The 22,489-nt window shown below is 37.4% G+C and overlaps 1 protein-coding gene across 2 annotated transcripts in view; it reads left to right on the top strand.

Annotated features, from left to right (window-relative positions):
* LOC135220491 (ADP-ribosylation factor-like protein 6-interacting protein 1) overlaps positions 1–7,951 on the top strand; it is a 106,212-nt gene extending 98,261 nt beyond the window's left edge. For both annotated transcript variants that reach the window (XM_064257626.1, XM_064257627.1), the window contains exon 6: positions 969–7,951. In XM_064257626.1, the coding sequence (XP_064113696.1) occupies positions 969–1,132 (164 nt within the window). In that variant the 3' untranslated portion in view covers positions 1,133–7,951. The remainder of the gene's footprint in view (positions 1–968) is intronic.
* The last annotated feature ends 14,538 nt before the right edge of the window (positions 7,952–22,489 follow it).

Here is a 22,489-nt window from a genome sequence, read left to right as displayed (position 1 = left end):
GACTTCTAACCTTTGCCTGGATGGTGATAAGGTAGTGGTATTCATCTTCTAATCTGGTGTTCTATCCACATCATTATTAACTTCTATTTCATGGATTGGCCCTTGCCTTTGCTCTGTAATTAAAATAGAATTCACTGAAGTAAAACCTTTTCACAGCTTCTTGTATGTGTTCTCTAGCCTTAAGAATTGTCGACTGTTGAACGTATAAGTTCTGGGTCACTTGCAATTGTGCTTAATTCTTGTTCCGTTTTTACTGCTTAATCACATTCAGTTCCATCTATAAGCTGATGTCATTTCTTGCCTTTTTGGCTGGTCAAAATCTTGATGAGGAAAGTACTCCCTCTGTCAACATTCGGTGGTTTAATTACTTTCTAAACAAATGAAGAGCAATTGACAGCTTTTGTTCCCAGGACAGTTTTATGGGAGAGAAATGAAAGTAGATGTACGCCTGTACATTTATTTTAGGCTGGCCTCAAACTGTCAAACATGTTTAATTGTACACTGCTACAAACTGCAGCTCGTATACAATTAAATGTCTGTATGCATCAGAGATCTTTGGCTTAAATGGATGTGGTGGATATAAATGTTTGATAGTGTGTGGCCTGCTTTACACACATCACTGGGAATGTGACATTTAAGCATCATCTGTTACACAATGTTTTGTTAGTTTTTTAAATTTATATTTTTCTTATTTTCATAAATTTTTTGCTACTGTCTTAAATCCCGATTGTCATAAGTGACACCTGTTCTAAGTAAAATGTCTATCTGTAGTTCGCATATAACTTGAACTTGAAAACAAGTTGAATTTTCAAACAGGCTCTTGTAATGGAATTTAAAAAGTGTTGATTTTACCTGCCCCAGGTTGTATGCTCTTGTAGGTGGAGGACTACGGGTAATTCCTTAATTCTTTAGTTATAAGAAATCATCAGTAATCATTTTCATGTTCTTATTGTTTTTTTTTTATATAGTTACAGTCATTGTGCTGCTTCCTGGAATGAAACAACATGGTATTCTACAGAAGTATTTCTCGTCTGCCATCCAGACCTTAGCAAATTTGCTGAAGACTTCTGTTGCTGCTGTTCAGGGAAGCAAGAATAACTCCAATGGGGATTCAAGCAAAAAGAAGGAGTAATTTCCAAGGGCTTTGGTTGGAGTAAATTTATCATTTGTATAGAGCTGAGTGTTTTCCATATTTTAAAGTGGTGATATTTTTATTGGGTTTTCTTAAGTGCTAGAAATCTCTTTAGGGGAAATACTTTTGAAGGACATTTCCGTAGGGAAATATAGTGTTACCAATGCTAGATTCTATCACTTTCATTATTACATTTTGGGAAGGAACCAGTTTTGTCTGGCCTCTTCGAATTTCAGTGTAGAGGTATATTTTAACATTGCAGGTCTCATTTTTTTTTTTTTTTTTTGAAGTATTGTACTGTACTTGTAAGAGTAGACTTAACTGTTTGTCATTGTAATTGTAAATGTTGTCTGCAAGAAAATATTTTTATGTATGGTAAGTCATAATGGAATAGCTTGCATTTGTTTTTTTTATTTCTTTTTTACTGAAACAAAATGAAAGCCAGTGCCTAAGTTGACCCTGTAACTGTGTAGGCTACAGGAACATGTCAGATTGAGTATTTGATATCCATACTTTATGAAGGAACTATGGTAACTCCAATTTGCTCTTTGCACAAGGAAAATTGACAGTGGCATGGTGCTGTTATTTGATTGTACAGTGAGTTTTTGCTTCATATTATACTTTGTTTACATGGTAGTGCTGAAATTTATTTTTTTTAGGCTATAAAATCTGACCAGTTTTTAAAGGATGTACATTTTTTTTGACAGTGGACACTCATTATAGAGATGTATGAAATTTTTTTTGTTTCATAAATCTTGTAAAGGCTAGGGGAAGGTTACATAAAGTTTTTGGTTTTTGGCTTTGAGACCTGTGAATGGCTTCAGACAGATTTTACTGCCACTTGTCAAGGAGTGGCCATCCATATTTTATTATGGGTATAACTGCACCATCACTCACTCTTCAATTTTCAACTTTTGCTCTTAAATTTTAAACAGTATCGTGTAATTGTAAATATACCAACAAGTTTTCATCTTAATTTTTATGTGAGACTCGAGTCTTGTTGCTAGTTATTATTGGTAGTATTTGCATTTGTGGTGTGCATCTGTCATAACTATTTGAAATGGTTTTGCTAAACAGAAAATTTTATTTGAGGCGCTCAGCCTTTGCCTTGAGCCAAGATCAGTAGAATCTACGTCTCCACTGACCGACCTTCTTTGAAATGAACACCATATTCTTTGGAAGCTTGAATTTCAAGTTAGTGGTTCCTGTGGGCTTGTTTCATATGAATAGGGTTCATCTTCTGAATAATAATAACATTAATAATGATATCAACAGGTTCTGTAGTTTGGACCTTTTTAGCACCAATGGTAAATTTTTCACGCTGAAGTAATATCCATTATGTTCTGCAAATATACTGTGCATTAAAAAATCCTCAAAGTAGCACGAGTCTTCAAGTGGAGAAACATTTTTGGATCCACGCCTACACACATGGAAGGAACACCGTTGGTTTTTTACTCTCACACGGAACTTTGTGAATACCGAAAATTAGTGAAGAAGAGAGATTGATAAGGGGAACCAAACAGATTCCCAAAAGCTATCTCTGCTGTTTTTAAGCTGAATATATGTACATTTACATAACTGTGGATTTGTTTCTCCATACTGTGCATTATCATCATACATATCAAAATCACAGTTTTTGGGAAATTTAGTTTCATTCCATATATTGCTACTATCAAATATTTTTATCTTTGTTTGCTACTCTCAGTTGTTGTTAATGAGTACTGTTAGAGCTTTTGGTTTTTTAGTTGAATGGTCAGATCTGTTTACTTTTATTTTTACTGAATTTTTACTACACGAGTTCTTATGCGACATGTTTGGTCTTCTTTGCCTTGGTGAGTAAATCTTGATCATACAGGTTGAGCCTCTTTCATTCAGAAGTCTGTAGTTTGGCACATTTTTTACCCTTTCCCTTTCAATATTTTTTTTTTTTTTTTTTTTTTTTTTTTTTTTTTTGCAAATATGCATAAAAGAATAAGTATGTAGGATATGCTGAGCATATTTTTTGAAAATTAATACTTCAGAAGTTATTAGACTTTGAAACATGACATTTACAGTCCTGAGTCAACTCTGAGACAACTTCTAAATTTTCCACACAATCTGAAGATGAATGTTTGATGGTATTTGCATCTCCTGAACTTAATGAGGTTATCAAAAATGTTAGTACGAGTTTCTTTATCATTTGTTTTGCAAAAGTAAGAATGAATTTTGTCAAGCTGTCTCAGAGAATTTGACATTTGAAACTCTGCCATAAAGGTAAGCATACAAGTAAGCACAACAAATGCCATCTGTTGAGGAAAATGTACTACACTAAATGCTCAAAAAGGGAGAGGAAGGATAGGAAATAGGAATGCATCTTAGAAAGAGTAAAATTGGTATCACAGAAATATGTAGAGATATTTTAGGATTATGATCGAGTATTTTCCTGATTGTAAAAAAAGTACGTGGTCATGGTTCACGAGTATACTACTTGGGATAGTCAGGGAAAGGGTTTACCGGCCACCATTAGTTTGTGGATGTGCCACCAATGTGGCACTGTTATTAGTACTAACTCTCGAATTACTAACTCTTACAATGCAGCTGAGTTGTGTGTTGATACTATCCAGCTATTTTCATATATACATATTTTATCCCTTCATGAGTCATTCAAGTTGATTTCTACCCAAAAAGTTTCAAACATGAAAAGTTCCCTGTGTGTTGTATTTACTACTTACCACATGCATGTGTGTTCATCAAATGCTTAACGAATAGAAAAAAAACAAATCATAACTGGTTACAATGTATCAAGTAAATATATATTAACTTTTCTGTGAACAGTGTAGGAAATTACATCTCATTTTCTCAACATTGAATTGTTTTTCTAAAAGGATTTTCTGCTGACCCCATTATACTATGAATTTTTATATTCATTTTGACTATATATATAGATTATAAAACGAGTAACATTTCACACAAAGCAGTTTATTAATTCATTATTCAAAGATAATATTTTCAGCATTAGTACATTTTCCTCCCTATTAATATTGATGAAAACCATTCCTTAAAGATTGGCCAATAATCATTATAAAAAAACAAAAACAAAACTATGAGAAAATTTTGCTTGCTTCAAAATGCTCATCATGGCCTAGTGCTTTGCATATGACCACTGATAAAATACAGCTATCAGAATAATCATTTTAAAATAAGTGACCATTTCAGGTGTGATTTGATTCAAACAAGTATGTTGCTAGTATAAACAAGTTTCAGCCAACAATTGCTTTACTACTTAGTATAAAAAAATCCTTATTCAGTATTTGTGAAAGCATTGATGATAATATTATGTCATATTTTAGGCTTGGTTTTACTTTTTGAGAATGCAGCAGTATAAATGTGAACTAAGCATGAGATTACATAAGGGGTTCCTTTGAGGGTCTTAAAAGGCAATTTCTGTAGTGCAGCAACGGCCATGTCCCAAGGTTGCTAGATTAAAGAGGTCTTGCTTGTATATCAATTGTCTATTAAGATTTACCATAATTTTTGTTTAAGTAAAAGAAATCTTACCTTGTTTTTAAGAAGTATTTTTCCATGTGGAACCTTACTTTTAATAGGAAAGTAAGTTTTCAAGAAGTGATAATTACAAAGTTTAATCAGGCCACTGAATCACATTTTTAGACTTGTGGCTGGCCTGAAGAATTTGGTCATTAAATGACTGATGGAAATGTAAGCAGCAATATGTTAAAGATACTGGACAGCTAATTGGTCAGAGACCAAGAAAACTGACTAAAGATAGAAAGCAATGAAAGCTGATGCCTGAAGAGGTGTTGCAAGGAGTCTCATACACCTACGGTGTGCCCTTAATGGGTTTCATGTCAGGTACTGTAACAGGTTAATACTCCTATATTCTACTTTATGTAAATTTCTATGCAAAATAAATATTGGGTGTCATTACACAAGAATATACTACAGCTATGTAGATGTTTAACAACTAATTTGAAATTGGCAAGGAATGAAGATTAATAAAGTTAATTGTAATGTAGACAATGTGGTAAGGAAGAATGATACAAAAAAAAAAAGAAAGAGTTGCAAGGATATAAAGTAATTTGCTAGGGTACTGAAATACATCACGTTATGTATCCATTATTGTTTGTTTGTTTCCATTAACACAGGAGAGAGAAATTAAAAAAAGTATTTATTATGAATGTAGACTTTGAACTTATTACCAAACAATGGATAAAAAATTGTTTTGAACTTTCAGCCTCCCTACCACATGTAACAATGGTAAAACAAGTGTGTCAGTAAATTACAAGCATTGGCAATGATGGACTAAAAATTCAATAAGTAACAGGTGCAAGCCACTGTTTATGAGATTTGGTTTTATATCAATCACATTGGTCACTTTTAACGTGTAAAACGGTATTCATAACTGTATAATGGGAAAGAAGAGATAATCCTAAACTGGACACATATTTGACTCATTTTATGTAGCTTATTTGTCATTTTTAAATTTTTTATTTTGCTTCATTTTATGTAGCTTATTTGTCATTTAAAAAATTTTATTTGGTATGTAGTGTAATGTAACTTTACCTCTCCGGTAGCTGATACCATCAAGGTATGTAGTTTGGGGATTTGTGTTCTTGGCAATAGGAAATAGAGTATTTTGCCTTTTGGCAAATACTGCAGAACCTGCAGTTATGTTCTAAATGTTCAGCTGTTTGAGAATCATGTAAACATTTGTGTAGCTGAAAAATTCCTGAATGCACTGTTACTCAAGTTGAAAATGCTCATATAAAATCCTTCAAGTTGGAAATGCTCGCAAGAAATTCTCTACTGAAGGACTTCAGACAGTGATGTATATATAATGTGTGCATGCTCATTCCTAGTAAATTATAGTAATTTTATGCAGTTTATAGAAATGTATAGTATTACTAGGGTCAGTATTTTGTTGGGACCATGTATGTACATCCAACCTCGCATTATGTCAGAGGGTCCTTATTGCAACAGCATTTCATACTGAAAACCAGGAGACGTGCAAGTTGGGTTTTTGTTTGGGACAGATGCTGCCGAGTTCCTGGAAGATAGCGTCTCAAAATAACTCAATTTCAGAAACATGAAGATTGCTGTAACATGTAGTGGAGAAAACAGGTTGGTCCTCTCAGAGGAGTAAGAAATGATAAAGCGACAATTTTTATTTTTATGCTTACAGATAGTAACTGCAGGATAAAATTGATATTCAGGTCAGTAGCATTACAAATGACGAATGGGAGTCCACATTCTTACTACTTGTGGGAAAAAGTCTGAGCAAGTATGTTATTTACTGTATTTTGTGGCTGTGCTTGCTTTGTTTGAATACATATTAGTTGTAGTGTTGTTTGGCATCATGCATTTATTGTAGGTGGCAAAAATGTAATTTTTAGTATTCTGTCATGTTAAGTTTTTCAGATAGATGTTTGTGCTTTCATTGCTTCCTCTCCTATGTAGGGGTAATATTTTTACAGGTTAATTGACAGAAAAAAGGTTTTTAAGATAAGTAATGCATATAGAAATATAGATATTATATTATATACAGTATATTTGCTATATTAATTAGAGTTTTACTGTACATGTAGGTGATGTTCTGTAGAAGCTGAGAATGATGATGGTACAGGATAAGATTCTGGTTTTGAAGTACAAAAATAGGGAGAACTTGTGTGTGGTTAATGTATAGTTGAGGATTGTTCATCTCAAGGATTTTATTTTTAAGCTGGTGTTCCATTAGCTTTAACCTTCATTAAGTAAGATGAAATTTGTGTACAACCTTCGTTGCTCCATTAGTTGGTATCATGCTTGCCAATGATCTTTTATTGTAGTTTTGAAAGAGAAAGTAATTTCCATACGCTGTTAATGAACAGATTTTGAAAGTTTAAATGTCTTTGTGGGATCCCTTATTTTTAAATTTTACTTCAACACTAATTTTATAGTTTATCTGGTAGTAGCAACATTACATTACCTGTTGATCATCAGGATTTTGTTAACAAGTATTAAATTTTTGTAATGTGTTTTTAAAAAGTCAAAATTATTTGTGTTGAGTACATAACAAAATAAATAAGTGAAAGTAATGAAGTACAGTTGTTGATTGAAAGAACCGTAACATTTGAAATTGGACAGAAATTCATCTGTCAAAAATTGCTTTCTGGAATAAAGGCTTTATAAAATTCTTAGTCTTTTCAAGATTTAATGTTCCAGAATAATGACTCTGAAATTTAAAGCAGGTCCTTTTTTCTGAAGAGACTAAGTAATATAAACTTGGGAACTAAATCTCTTATGTTTATTGCTGTCAGAACTTAGGAATGGGCAATGGATGCAACCAGAGTTGTCACTAGCTCATCAACTTTTCTTTTTATAATAATTCCTTTGTGATATGTTAGTATAGTATATTGGAAAGTGCTGTGATCTTAAAGGAGGCAGGATTTTCCAGCACTGGTATGGATGAGAAATAAGAATCAGATTTTCCCATTTTGGAGGAAATTTTATATTGCTTTCATATCATGAGGTACAATTGTGCAGTGCAGCTGTTGTAGATAGAACGCACATGTATGTAGAATTGTTCTCTTCCACATTTTTAAGGGTAGGTGATGTGATTGACGTGTGCTCTCTTTCAGCTACAGAGATTTATGAAAGTATTTCTAAAGTTGGATGTGTTTTGTAACATTTTATTCCATTTTATTTTCAATAGATGGTAGCAAAACACGCAGTCTCCATTCTGCTAGTCACTCTGGGCATTTCAACCCAGTATTTAATGTAATGGTATGTTATGAATAAGTCTCAGATGTTATTTGTGTCTAATATTAAATGCATGGATTTACAGGGTGTTTTTCATTCCTCCTGCACAGATAGTATGTATTCCCATATGTTTTTAGAGAGTGAAATTGGTATTGGCAATAAACATGTTCCTGGTCCGTTTTGCAGTGAAAGTTTCTACTAGAAGGGGGAGCATTGTAGGATATCTAGTCGTCATCCTTCATCAGCTCAAGGAGGCTTCACGTGAAGCCTCCTTAAGCAGATGATTCTGCTTCCCCTTCTTCCATAATTTTTCTCTATGCTTCGTCTCCTGTTGATGCTCCACCGCCTCCATTTTCTTCCATTGACTCGTCTTGGAAAGTATCGGGAGTTGCTCAGGGTGATATTGTGTTTAACGTTGCCCCCTCTCTTTCGGGAGGGGAACTCCCCCATGGGAGAGAGGAGGCAGCACCATCTTGTTCTGTTATTTCAGAGACCGATTTGTCCAAGATGGCACCTGTGTGAGCTTCCCTAGGCCTGCTTGACCCTCCCCTCCTTGTCGTCTCATTTAATGTCTGCTCGTCCTCCACCTTTGTCTTCCCTGCAGTCCCCCCTCCTCCTGGCCTCCATTACTTTGGGTCTTGTGCTGTTGCCTAGCAGGACGCCATCAGTAACTATGCCTCATTCTGTGTTGTCCTTTGTCTCGCCATCGACTCAGGCTGCCAGTCCGCACGCCATGATGTCACTCCCAGCATCCTCTCTGCCTGTGACGTCAGCTTCAGTAATGTCACGTCAAGCTTTGTCTGTGATGTCATCCCAGACAGTTGCCAACTCATCAGAGGCATCCTTTCTGGCTATGGCTGACAGGCTGGACTGTTTTTCGGAAGCAGCATCGTGGAGTATCTAGCAAAAAATGTTGTAGATCAACAGCTACTGCTTCTTTGTCTCCCTTGCCTTATCCTCCTCCTCCTTGCTTTTGAGGTAGACGGAGGATTCAGGATTTCATCGCTTCGCCCTCTGGGAGTGGGAGAGATGTATATTGTATTCCCAACAAGGAGGTGAGTTTCCTCTTCATGTATGTGAATGTGTGCCAGTAAGTGATGATCTTCCCTCTGCTCAGAGTCCTCTCACTTCAGCCTGTTCGAGTTCGTTGTAAGGATGACAAGGCTCCTATTAAGAAGACGAAGTTGATCCCCTCTCAGGTCTTTGATCCAGGGCCTTCTAGACATTCTCCTCTGCCAGAAACTACAGCTTTGCCTGTTCAACATCCCCACGTATGTGTTTCAAGTGATGGACATGAGGTTGTTGATGGTTGTGGATGTGAGACTGTCATTCATCATTTCTTTCATCGTGGTAGTACCTCATCTCTGTGTGATGGAAGAGACTGCCTTTCTCCTGTGAGCAAGAAGCCTAGGTTTACATGTTCTCCAGGGAGGTCCTACATATGTCGTTAGCCTTCCAGAGTCGGGTCATGACTCCTTTAGGCAAAGTGTGTGATTTTCTTCTCCCAGAAGTTCACATTTTCCCACGACCATGTATGTGGTTCGTCCCACGACCATGTATGTAATTCATCGCATGCCTGCATGTATGGTTTTCCATTCTCAAAAGTAAATTCAAGACGTCATTCCCTTGTTCGAGGGCATGGTCCTTCTGGTGGAAGAGATGACATCTGACTCTGAGGGCAAGGTCTCCAGTGGCCACAGGAAAGGATGATCTTTCTTGGCCGTCCCCTTCGTGTCGTCAATCTCCGATGCTGGATCTAGATGATGGGTAGAGTTAAGTTTCTTTTTCCTTTCTTGGAGGTTGTTGATCTCGTTCATGAGTTCAATAACCTTTCAGGTAGGACTCAGACTGTCTTCTATGACTGCTAGGGGGGATGCGAATACTTTGTTTGAGCTCTTATGTTCGGGGCTGCTCAATCGATTTTGCAGCATGTTGATTCATTGGTCTCAGGACGAGAGAATTCTCTGCGTTCGAGAAAGTCATTAAAGTTTCTTCCTCCTCCTCTTGTTCGACATTTGAAGTACAGTGGTACCTCGACATACGAAAGGCTCAACTTACGAAAAACTCGACATACGAAAGCAAATACGAAAAATTTTACAGCTCTACATACGAAAAGTTTTCAAGATACGAAAGGTTGTTGCTGTAAAGTCCTGAGATTCGCCCAGACCACCGAGAACAATTTTAAAACTCCCGCGCCACCAACTGAGTAAACTCGCCACCATCCTCCCGCTCTCCCATTGGTTCCTGGTGCTAGTCACCCCATAAGATCCTGCTCTCCTATTGGTCAGCATCTATCCCTTGTGCTTTAAGTATTCTATTGGTAAAAGGATGCTGTAAATTGAAAAACTTATTCATGCAATACATTTAATAAAAAAAAAACATTAGGTAAAGATAGAATAAAGAATAGAAATGAATGGTTATTATACTGTTTGGTAGTTTCAGTAGTTGAAGAGAGATAATGAAAATTTATGGCTTACTGTGTAAAGTGATTGCTTGTCGATCGTTCGATACTCGTAAGTGCTGGATGTAAACAGAAGTTTGGAAGTTTTTTATTTTTTGTTTGGTTATTATAGTTAATGGTTACTTAATAATTATTTGAAATGAGTACATGCAATACATTTAATAAAGAAATTGTGAATTAGATATCATATTATATAAAATAAATTTGACTGCCAACAGATACGTATTTTTTAGAATTCTTCTGTTTTAATATTACGTTACGTATATGTTTCATTATAGCTGTCAGTAACTCGGTATCTCCATTAGGTAAAGATAGAATAAAGAATAGAAATGAATGGTTATTATACTGTTTGGTAGTTTCATTAGTTGAAGAGAGATACTAATGAAAATTTATGGCTTACTGTGTCCTAGGAGAAGTGATTGCTTGGCGTTCGTTCGGTACTAGTAAGACGGTAAGAGCTGAATGTAAATAATCGATTGGAAGGTTTTTTTTTTTTTGTGTGTGTGTATTATAGTTAATGATTAATTAATTATTATTTGAAATGAGTACATACTGATTATTTATACATTTTATTGGCATATTCTAAGCTTTTAGCTTCTTAGGTTTAGATGTCAGAATCATAGACTAGGCTACAGTAGCAACCGCTAACATAGGCTAGGCTTATTGCTAAGGGACATATGCTAAAGTCCTAATATATGCAGTAAAAATGGGGTTGAACATTACATGCAGTTGAATATTACTCAAGTATGTACAGTATTTTGCCTTTTTGGAGTCATATTTCTTCCATCGGATCGGCGTTGTAACCCTAGAACATGTGTTTTAGGCCTGGAAATATAATTTACTGGGGTGTTTTTGGAGGGCTTTGAACGGATTAGCCATTTTACATGTAAAATGTAGTCCAAGATACGAAAACCTCATGATACGAAGGGCGCCTCGGAACGGATTAATTTCGTATCTCGAGGTACTACTGTACTACTTGACGAACATTGTTCGACTAATGTCTCGACAGCTTAATTCAAGATGTGATCCGTCTGGAGCCTTACTTGTTTCTGTGATCCGTCTGGAGCCTTACTTGTTTCTGTGATCCGTCTGGAGCCTTACTTGTTTCTGGATCAGGTTAGGGCTGAGGGCCCTTTGTTGACTTTTCAAGAGGCATCTACCTTGGAGTCTACTGCTTCTTCTGCCTTTCAAACTGTATCATGGCTAGACTTGTGGTCATCGGCAGTAGCCAGGATTATATCATGTCATTCTGAAAGAACTTCTATCAGCTCACCTTCCTTCATCAGGTGCTTCAGTCCGGCGCGAAGGCCACCTCTTACTTTGACATCTCAATCCTAATTTAAGGGCTAACGTGCTGATTAGAAGGGACGCAACTATTTATAAAGTGGTGTGTTCAGTGGACTCTGATTCCTTGTTGTCTCTCCAGAATGTAGATCTCCTCGAGTTCCAGCTTCTTTTGCCAAGGACACAGCTAGAAGATGCTACAGACAGGCGGCGTGCTGACACCAACGATTGGCTAGTCCAGCAGGCAGTCATGAAATTGGAGGCTCATTCTCCTTCTCCCCCAAGGTAGAGTAGGCAGTCACCTCCAAGGAAGTCTTCTAAGCTGTCGACTTATGTTAGGACCCATCAACCACCAGCTCCATTGCAGAAATAGTAGCAGCATCCTTTTCAACCTCACTCTACCAAGCCAGGATGGGAGAGGTCAGGTCGTCGTTAGAGAGGGCGCCACTCCCTGCCTGTTGCCATGGGTAGGGGTATGCCTGATGAGCCATTGGGCCAAATGGCAATTCAACAGAGTGGAAAAGTGGGTAGTAGATGTACTTTGGGTGGGGTTTCTATTACCTTTCGACTTCTCTCCCCCTCTCTCAGATCACCCCCTTCTCAACTGGACATATGCTCGAGGCTTTCCAGGAGGAAGTGTCGAAGATGTTGGACAAGGGCAAGGTGGGAAAAATGCATCGCCCTTCCCCTGGGTTCTGCAACTGAATCTTTCTGGTGAGGTTTTTGGACAGTATTGTTCTGTCTTTTCATAATATTTGAGATAAATCTTAACTACTCTTAAAGTTAGCTATATCTCCGCACCAATTAGGCGAGTTGGCATTCAAACAAAAAAAGTTGAATGGCGGCCCAGATGACTTTTCTAGTTCACCTGTTCTCCACCAGGTGTGTTCGAATGGTTTAGCTCGTGTCAGAATTCTCTTTGCTGCCATTAAGTGTAGGTGACTGTTGGCATTTTGTGAATTTTGGCTGTTTTCTACTGTCACGGTACTGTAATTTTTATCTTCCCGGAAGCAAATCTACTAACATCAGGTAAAGTAGAATGTATGAAAGTGAGAACATTGGTTTTCTGTATGTGGTAAATTTGTATTCTGTCATGTCTCTTAAGTATTAAGACATCAAGAAAAGGAATTTTGTTGTTTCCCATTCAACTTTTAAATGAGATGTTGTGCACTAATGTATTTATTTTTCAAAGAAATTCATTGATATTGCCCCATCTATCATCCAAAAATGTTAGAATATCATCTAAAGGTGCGTTCACATGGTCGAACAATGTCCGACAGACAAACATTATTACCAATTAACAATTGTCTGCCAGTCTTTGCCTTGTGAGCAGAGTAAAAACAGTGGTATACAACCTCATCTGGTATCACTGTTTGTTGCCAGATCTACTTCCATCGTTTCAACGCTTATGACGTCATCCTGCTTCGCCTATGATATGGTAACAATGTTTGTCCGTCGGACATTGTTCGACCGTGTGAACGCACCTTAAAAATCTCATCAACAGCATGTCTTTGGGTTTTATTGCTTTTATTAGTGTAGTTTCAAAGTATTCCATGTATAGATTGGCTAAAACAGGACTTAAAGGACTACCCATATTACTCCCAAATTTTTGCTTATAGAATGACTCCCTGAATGAAAATACATTATCAGATACTCATAATTCAACTAACTTTATTTTTTTGTCAAGTGCCAATGGGAAATGATCTGAATAGGTGGCTAATTTTTCCCTCAAAAACTGTAGAACGTCTTGTACTGGTACTTTTATGAATAAGGAATGTACGTCAAGGCTTAAAATTAAAAGTTTTATGTTGTGAAGTGGCAAATGTATGTTTCTCTATATTTTTGACAAAAATCTTCCGAATGTTTAATGTGACTGGGATAAAAAGTGCCTAAGAAAGGAGAAAGGAGGCCAGCTAACCATTTAGAAATTTTGTAATTGAAAGCTCTGGCACATGAAATGATGGGTCTAAATGGAAGATTGTCTTTGTGAGTTTTGGGAAGGCCATAAAAGTAAGGTGGTTTTGGGCTAATGACTGAATTTCTCTAATAGTTCGATGCTCTTTTGTCTTGGCCAATTAATCTTACTTTCCTTAAAAATTCAGTGGGGACGTTTTGGAGGGGATTTTTCATCAGTTTGTGTCGTAAGTGTTTGTGTCACTAAGGAGTTGGTTGATTTGTCGAGGTAGAAGTCTTTGTCCATGATTACGATTTTGCCATCTTTGCCAGATCCACTTATTACAACATATAACTTTTTTAGCAAGCTGATGGCTATCAAATCTATGGGGGACAGGATATTTCTTATTAAGGTCAATTGCATTTAGTAACACTTTAAACGTATCTCTTCATGGCTGTAATTTTTGTCCGATATGAATTTATCAAAAGCCACTATAAAGTCTAGGTTATTTTTATGGTCTAGCATAAGCGCAAAGGATAAGCCTAGATTTAAGATGAAGTGTTGATTTACAGTAAGGGGGATGTTAGATAAATTTAAAACTTTGTTTTGTTGCTCAAGATTATTCCAAGTGCTATTAAGTTATTTAACTCAAGTAAAAGTCTGTTGGAAGGAGTCTTGCTATTATAGGCAGGAATGTTGGAACAAAATAATATCAGATACCTGTATATGTAGTCCGTAGTGAGGAGACGAAGATTAGACTGGGTTCCATATATCACTGCGTTGTACAAAGATGTCGTTTTTCATGTTGGTGATTCTTTCCTCCAGGAAAATCTTTTGTGAGAGTGGGAAGGGGTCTGATTGCAGAGTCCATCTCCCAAATCTGTACATTTTTGGAAGCACTTGTTCCTTGAGGCATTCTTCTTAAATGTGTTTTTGATTTTTCAGCTGGGGTAGTAGTCTGATCAGTTCTTTTTCAAACTTGCCAAAAACGGGCTTGACTTCTGGATTTGAGCAGAGAAACGCTTAAGAGGATTAAAGAAGAATTATCAGTGGGAGTCCTAAATTGGCTTAACTGTGGACGGACCTCTTGGTATAAATATCCCCTTTTCTGTAACTTTTCTCATTCATCTACCTGAAGAGAGAGACAGCACTTTCTATATTTTGGCAATGTTATGGGCTCCTTTTATTCGATGGAATTCTGTTGTAACAAAACATTTTTACCAGTCATATATTAACATACATACATCATACATGTATATATAAATATATACATATAGTACACAGAAACACTAAATGTTTTCCATTCTGGGTTGGAAACAAATATGCGGTATAAAGCGTGCAAGCAATATTTCTTAGTGTGGACAGCCCTTGAAGGCCAAGGCCCTGTTGTTTCGCCTGACCCAGTTTTTATGCATTATGATTTTTAATTCTCATAAAATCCTCATTCCTTTCTAGTGATAAGGGGATGATACTTAATTGGGCAGGCTTGTCTGCCAAAGATGACTAGGCACTTGCTGCTTGAAGAATTTTAGGCCTGAAGAAAGCTTCCTGTATGGTAAGGGATAATGAGGAACATGGCCTCACTGGTGAGTTTTATCAGATAAACAGGCTCAACTAATGTAAAGTTTCGGCGTAAGAAGTTACGACTTACAACTAACTTTCTCTATATTCGTAAGTAATCCAGAACCATCTTCTTCACCAGGTTCTGTAGGAGGGGCTCTGTAACCAAAAGTTGGCCATTTTGTTCTTAAGGGGGCCGGCCGGCTAATGCCATTCTTTGATATTCATACCACTTAATAAGGTGACTTGGGACATCTCCAAACCGCATATGATTTTTGCCTCTGACCTACGGTTTTGTGACGCCAGGGCGATTTATCCCGAAAATAACCATTTTTCAAATTCTATCTCCTCCCTTGATATTTAATATTAAGACCTGGGATTACTACCATATATAGACCTGATGTAGACCTCCAAGCAAGTGAGGAGTTTTTTTTCTAAGTCATTTTTTTACTAGATATGAATTTTTCATTATGGTAAAAAAATAAACCCTATAAATTAGGAAAAAAAAATTTATAAAAAAAAAAAGTCGAAACAAAAATTGGAAAAAAGGGCTTGATTTGATTGTTCTATTATGTCTTTCTGAGTTATATACCAAATTCCAATGTTATAGCTTTTAAAACTAAGTGAGAAGATAGATTTTGAAGGTCAATGACTATAGTTTTGAGATACGGGCGTTCAAAGTTTTTCTTCGTATTTTTATAACGACAATGTTAATAAATACTGATTATTATGAATGTATATTTCTTTTTTGTGTATTAATAAACCAAAACTATTTTATTTATCATAATTTAATCATAAATGATGATCCCTTTGCTCATAAATCGTAGCTTGGGGCACTGCGTCCTACGCAACTCTCTCTCTCTCTCCTTCATTAACTCGGCTTATTACAGAGAATTTTCTTCTGTATGTTACCTAGATGTTTTCCTAGTATTTTCCGTTTTGGCATGACGAAATTCTGGCCGAAACAAAAATAAACAAACGTAAATGCAAGAGAATGTCAAGAGGTGAAATTCGAAGTTGTACTCTCTTTTTACAAAGACAATGTTAATAAATCATGATTATTGTGCATTTCATATTCCTTTTTGGGTATTAATAAACCAAAACTCTGTTATTTATCATAAATTAAGATCCCTTTGCTCAAAGATCGTAGCCTGGGGAACAGTGTGACGTGTGCTTCAGGCAAGACGGGGGCGTTTACTTACTACGCAACCCTCCCTCTCTCTCTCTTCACTAACTACGCTAATATCGCATATATTATGATATTCTGTAATCATATTAGAGCGAATTTTCTTTGTCTTTATGTTAGCGAGATGTTTTCCTTGTCTTTTCCTCATTGGCATGATGAAATTCTTGCCGAAACATAGATAAGCATATGTAAAAGCAAGCGAATGTCAGAGGTGAACTCGAACGTGTAAACTAATTGACGTCTGTGCTCACACTGATCATCATGGTTGAACTTGCTCCCCTCTGCGGCTCACGGAATCTCTACAGATGCCATTTCTCACAATTTCTTTGACAATAATTATCAAAATTTACGATAACAGAAGAAATATTGCATTTTCTTGTACGGATGAATGTTTTAGGCTTATTGAGTTATGTTTACTAATTACCCTGTAACTATGAAAGTAAGAGGAATTTTGACGAAATATTTCGAATACGTATTCTCAATTGCCATATGAAGCTCCATGAATTTTTTCATGACTGCATTTTTCGCCCTATACCCCCATATATAGGGGTTCCAGCCGGCCCCCTTAAGCCTTCATCCAGGTTTCAGTTTTCCCTTTTATCGTCCAACACAAAACAGAGTTTTAACTAACGCTATTACATTTTCATACAACATAGAATGGTCAGCACTACATTTGGTAAAACTTTCTAGGTATCAGCGCAGTGGAAAGACCATCAGAGATGCCTAGCAGGTTTATTCCTGGTCAGAAACACAGTCTTTGTGGGAAGTTTGCTGATTTGAGTGAAATGAACAACACAATACTGGTCTGATCATTCATTCTATGGAAGAAAAGTATTTTGGCGATTGGGGATTCAGAAAGAACAAGCTAGCTTCAGATGGCCTTTACATCAATAAGTTCAGCAGTTGCTGTGGGAGCTCCTCATGTAGACTTAAGGTGCGTCCACACAGTCGAACAATGTCCGATGGACAAAAATTGTTACCAGTTAACAACTGTCTGCCGGGCTTTGCTTTGTGAGCAGAGTAAAAACAGTGTTATACAACCTCATCTGGTACCACTGTTTGTTGCCAGATCTGCATCCATCGTTTCAACGCTTATGACGTCATCCTGCTTTGCCTATGATATGGTAACAATGTTTGTCTGTCGGACATTGTTCGACCGTGTGGACGCACCTTTACTAGCATGTAAATGAACAGGAACACCCAGACAACTACTACTCCTTTGATGGCCCCCAGGCTTGAGCAGTGGATGTGTTTCCTTAATGTGGCCTGATTCAGACTCGTATGCCTGCCTCATGTATCTCTAAGTAACGTGAGCGATACAAGTTCAAGAATTGCGTAGCGTCTCCTGTTGATCCATTGTAGCCTTAGAGCAAATGATATTCAGAATTTCTAGTGCTCTTGGTGGATGTGTCTCTTATTCTGCTGCTAAGAGGAAATCAATTTGACTATTCAATTCCATGTAATTCCACCAACTTATGCATCTCCTTAATGACATAGAGATGCTAGAATGTCCCCACCCAATAAGGGGATTTTCAGGTCATCATAGGATCTATCCATAATCATGTTGAAAACAACTGGCCTTTTGTCAGAAGCAGCATTCTGTGTATTGCTGAGGGTACCATTCTAGAGGAATTTTCAGCACCTGGAACCTTGAAGACATCAATATTTTAATGCTTTCGTAGAGATAGTAAGACTTTTTCGCTGTGTACTTTCAAAATTATCGTTCCATGCTTTCCTCGGTATTGCATCGTGCTTTAGATCTCGCCGAGGATCAGCACCATAAGGTGTAGAGACTGAAGCCCCTTCACCTCTATATCAGTCTCTCTGGAATTTATATGGAAGTCTAATCTTTGTTTTGTTTTCTTTGTCTTGTGGTTTTAGGAAACCTAGTTGTCATTGTCAAAAGTTAAGCCTGGGAGAGCCAAATTCATCTTTTGAAACCTAGTTGTCGTCGTCGAAAGTTAAGCCTGGGAGAGCCAAATTCATCTTTTGTTTTTCGGTTTTAAAAGACCTAGCTGTCTCTGCCTATGGTTAAGCCTGGAGGAGGCAAAGTTAACTTTTCATTTAGTGGTTTTAGAAAACCTAGAATTTATTTGTTAAAAGTTAAGCCTGGAAGAGGCAAAGTTAACCTTTTCTTTTGTGTTTTTAGAAACCTAGAATGTCTTTGTCAAAGAACACAAGATCCTCTGTGACGTATTTGATTTGGCTAGTGCATGAGAACTAGCTCCATATCTTCTACCTTTGTGAAGGTAAATATTCATAATGTGAGCAGTAGTTGTAACATCATTTAGTGGTACTAAATGTCAATTTGTTGCTTCAGGATAGGGTTGGTGTGGCGCAGAAGTGCAATTTGGTTTCTACCCGCTCCTTACCTGAAGTATGCAGAATCATGTTTGAAAACAGTAAAGCCCTTACTCCGCTACTAATAGTGGGTGGTTGTCTTTTCCTGAACCGAAGAAGGAGCAATCCCAGGTTTTAATATTTTGGGGAGCAAGAAGGCACAAATTTTGTATAGGAGCTTACCTTTATATCATAAAGGTGTTTATTTCAAGTGACTGTCATTTTACAGGGCTTTTGGACCCAGGCACATGGGTCCCTTCATGCCACTTCTGTTTCTTTCTGACTGATTCGAAGTGGTTTTTTCTTCAAGGCTGCTCTTTGTTGCATATGTATGAGAGCCTTGCTCCCTGAATGGAATCCAACCTCTGGTGGTAGCAAAATCCAGAAAGGATTCTGGATCAGGTAAGAATGTTTTGGGTTTCATGCAAGAAACCTCTAGTTCGTTTGGCTGAGCGGAATTTTGTGTAGCTGCACTCTCCAGCATCCTCTTCTTAATATGGGAATCAGCTAACTTTAAAAGTAAGATTCATCTCAAATAATATAAATATTCATAATAAAATTTATTATTTGGATATCTACTGTTAAAGTAGACCCCACCCAGCCTCCCCAAAACTTAGGGGGCTGTCAAGAAGAATTCTGACAAGCTAAAACATTCGAAACACATCTGATGGAGAACAGGTGAACTCGACAGTCATCCAGGAAACCATGTGATTTGTTTGTTTGAAACCTAATTCGCCTATTCGGAGATATAGCTAACTTTAACAGTATGTAAATATCCAAATAATAAATGTTATCATGAAAATCTATATTATTTACTGTATAAATCATATGGGTACTCAGTGGTGATGAATGTGATGATGATATTAGTTGTGCAGTCTGATGAATGACGATGAAGATAGACTGCACAGCAAAGTAGAGGAATTACATCTTCCCTGGGCTTCACTATTTCACTAACAGTATTGATAAAATTTGTGGCTCTTTCTTTCTTTCTTATCCCATACCTTGACCAATGTCTGTCAGGGTGACCAGATTTTGAAGATTGAAATAAGGGACACCTTCATTGGGGAGGTAGTTGAACAATATTGACAACTTTTACGTGAAGTTATGCACGCAGCGATTCAGTGCGAAATCCTTCTCAGCTGGGTCCAGATTGTCCAGGACCTACTTCATTGACTTTTCTTTAGTTTTAAATTGCGTTCATTGTAGATTTAGTTATACAGGTGTTCATTACATGTGTCAAAGCGTTACAATATTGCAATCAAGCACGGTTGCCAATTTTGGGCAGCCACCTTTACCCCGTATTTTGCAAAGTTTCACTAGTATGTGTTTTTTTTTTCAAATATTGAAAATATGGGACGAAAAGCGTCCCGGGAAGGGTCGATACGGGACAAGGGACAAATGTCACAAATATGGGACAATCCCGTCAAACACGGGATGTCTGGTCACCCTGTTGTATGTATCTGCCTGACTCCCCTGATCAAATTATATACAGACAATGAAATTCTTCAAAGTCTTGGTCTGTTGGCGAGTATTTTACCCAGTTCACACTTGTTCTCAATGGAGGTGACTGTACTTTCAGTCACGTGGTGATGGCCTGCTACTTCTCCATGAATTCTGCCCCCTCTCAGCTATCATGTCTATTTTCTCATGTCATTAACTGTAAGGGCCTTTGATGCTTAGGCTCTTTGCCAGAAGCCTTGGAGAAGCAAAACGTTTGAGAGGACATTTTAAAGAATATTCTTACTCTGTAGTACCACACACAATCAACATGCACAAAAGATAGAATATTGAACTGCTTTGGGCCAATTGGGAATGAACTGCATTCATATCCTGCACATACTGTATATTTTATGAAATTTTTTGTTTTAAAGAGGATTTCTAAATATTATCCATACATACATCAAGTGTTTTAGGGTGTTACTATAAGTACACAGAGCCTATCTAAAATACGAAAGACAATTCTCGAGAATACATAACGGTGTGTTTGTTTTTGTCTTCTGCACGCAATATTTTCATGCATATGTACTGAGTGTATTTTTGTGACTAAATAAAATTTTTGTAATGAAAAAAGATTGATTAATTTTTAAATATTACAGGTCTGTAAAAAGTTGATGTAAACATAGGCAAATTAATATTTCAATAACATAATTTGCCTTTCTTAAAAGATGCTTCACCCAAGCCAACTTTCTGCAGATAAACAAACCTTATGACGCCATGACATCGTCTTAGAGCAGTACACAGACGAAATGATACTCGATATGCTATTTAGCTGTTGTCTGCAAAGCAGCCAATCCAGGAGCAGCATTCATTTTCCTTGTCGCTCATTGGCTGAACACTTGACATTGATTGGTTGAAACCTGAGTCCTACCTCGTGAAAATAAAATTGTTGTTGGTATCGTGCATCTTTCCTTCATTAGCCTCACTCCATAGAAAGTTACTGATATACGCAAAGAGCCTAAAAGAAAGAAGGCCACCATGAGGCTTGATGAGAGGGTGAAAGTTCTAGATATGTTGAAGGAGGGCAAAGTTTTGCCGCTGTTGGCCACCGTGCCATCAGACAACGCAAAACGATCACCCAACAAGCAAACCATTGTTAACTATCCATCCACCACTTATGCTCTTTCTCTCTCTCTCTCTCTTGGTAGCTCGCTCACTCACACTGTTCAGAAAAACACATATGCACTTACACGCTACCATACAGCAGCACCAAACATGAACACGACACATCAAAAACAAAAACATTTAAATTCTCAATTGTTCCCGACAACTACAAACAACCCAACAAGTCTCTCACTTAGTCTCTTGCTCTTTCTTTCTCACGCAACCCTTGAAGATGTCTAATGTAACTACCATATCACTCCTCTGCATTACCTCCCCTGTTACATTTCACAATGTCTCCTTACACTCACAATACTCACACTAAATTGCCTTTTGCAACACCCAAGGATGCCCGGATGCAGGGCCCCCGTGTCTTGTTTGAGGACCCTCATACACTCTCTCAGTTACATCGCCATTCACTTCTTCCAAACCACTTTCATTCAGATTCCCATTATCTCCCTCATTAATATCCTCCCGAATCTCATTCACTACCTCATCTACAACTTATAGCTCTTGTCCCAATATCCCTTATTTCTACTGCCAAACCACTCAATTCATCCATACGTCTGTCAAACTCTTGCAAAGCTTCATCCATACTATCAACCACTTCCTTACTACTCTGTTCCCTTCCCACTGAAATCTCACTTATCCGTCAATTCAAACCCCCACACACTATAAGTATCATTCATTCCCTCAAAGTCATCTGTATTACGCGCCTTATCAAACATTTGTACTCTTAACACTAACACCCTTATCATGCAGTTTATGCTTCTTCCTTCCATTCCCTTTCTCTACACTATTCCGCTTTCTTCCACACAATACCAACACTAACTGTCAATCTCCCAAGTCCATTTTCTCACCAATGCTTGGCTCATACTTATTCACTTTCAACCACTCACTCGTCACATTCTCCCACACTAGAGGACCCTTAACTCCTAGTTTCGCGAATTCCCGGCCCGACTCATCCTCTTTCGACTACACACACTCGCCACGTGACCTTCCATTCCACATTCAGCACACTTTACACACTATTCTTTACACATCCTAGCATAATGCCCATTCTTCCCACAGTTGCCACAAACCAGGTTTAGCTATACGAGTACTCCGACATCCACTAGCTACATGTCCTGTTTGCCCACACCTACAACACCTAATGTCCCTATCTCTCTGACACTCACTAACCAAATGACCTGTCTTCCCACACCTGAAACAAGCTCCTAATGCCCACTGACATTCATTCTTCTTTTGCCCTGACTTCCCACATCCATAACACTTCTGCACACTCTTACAGCTAACTGA

This window comes from Macrobrachium nipponense, chromosome 2 (genome assembly GCF_015104395.2).
Source record: "Macrobrachium nipponense isolate FS-2020 chromosome 2, ASM1510439v2, whole genome shotgun sequence".
Lineage (NCBI taxonomy): Eukaryota > Metazoa > Arthropoda > Malacostraca > Decapoda > Palaemonidae > Macrobrachium > Macrobrachium nipponense.
The sequence above is the reverse complement of the archived record's forward strand: the minus strand, read 5'-3'. Positions and strand labels throughout refer to the sequence as shown.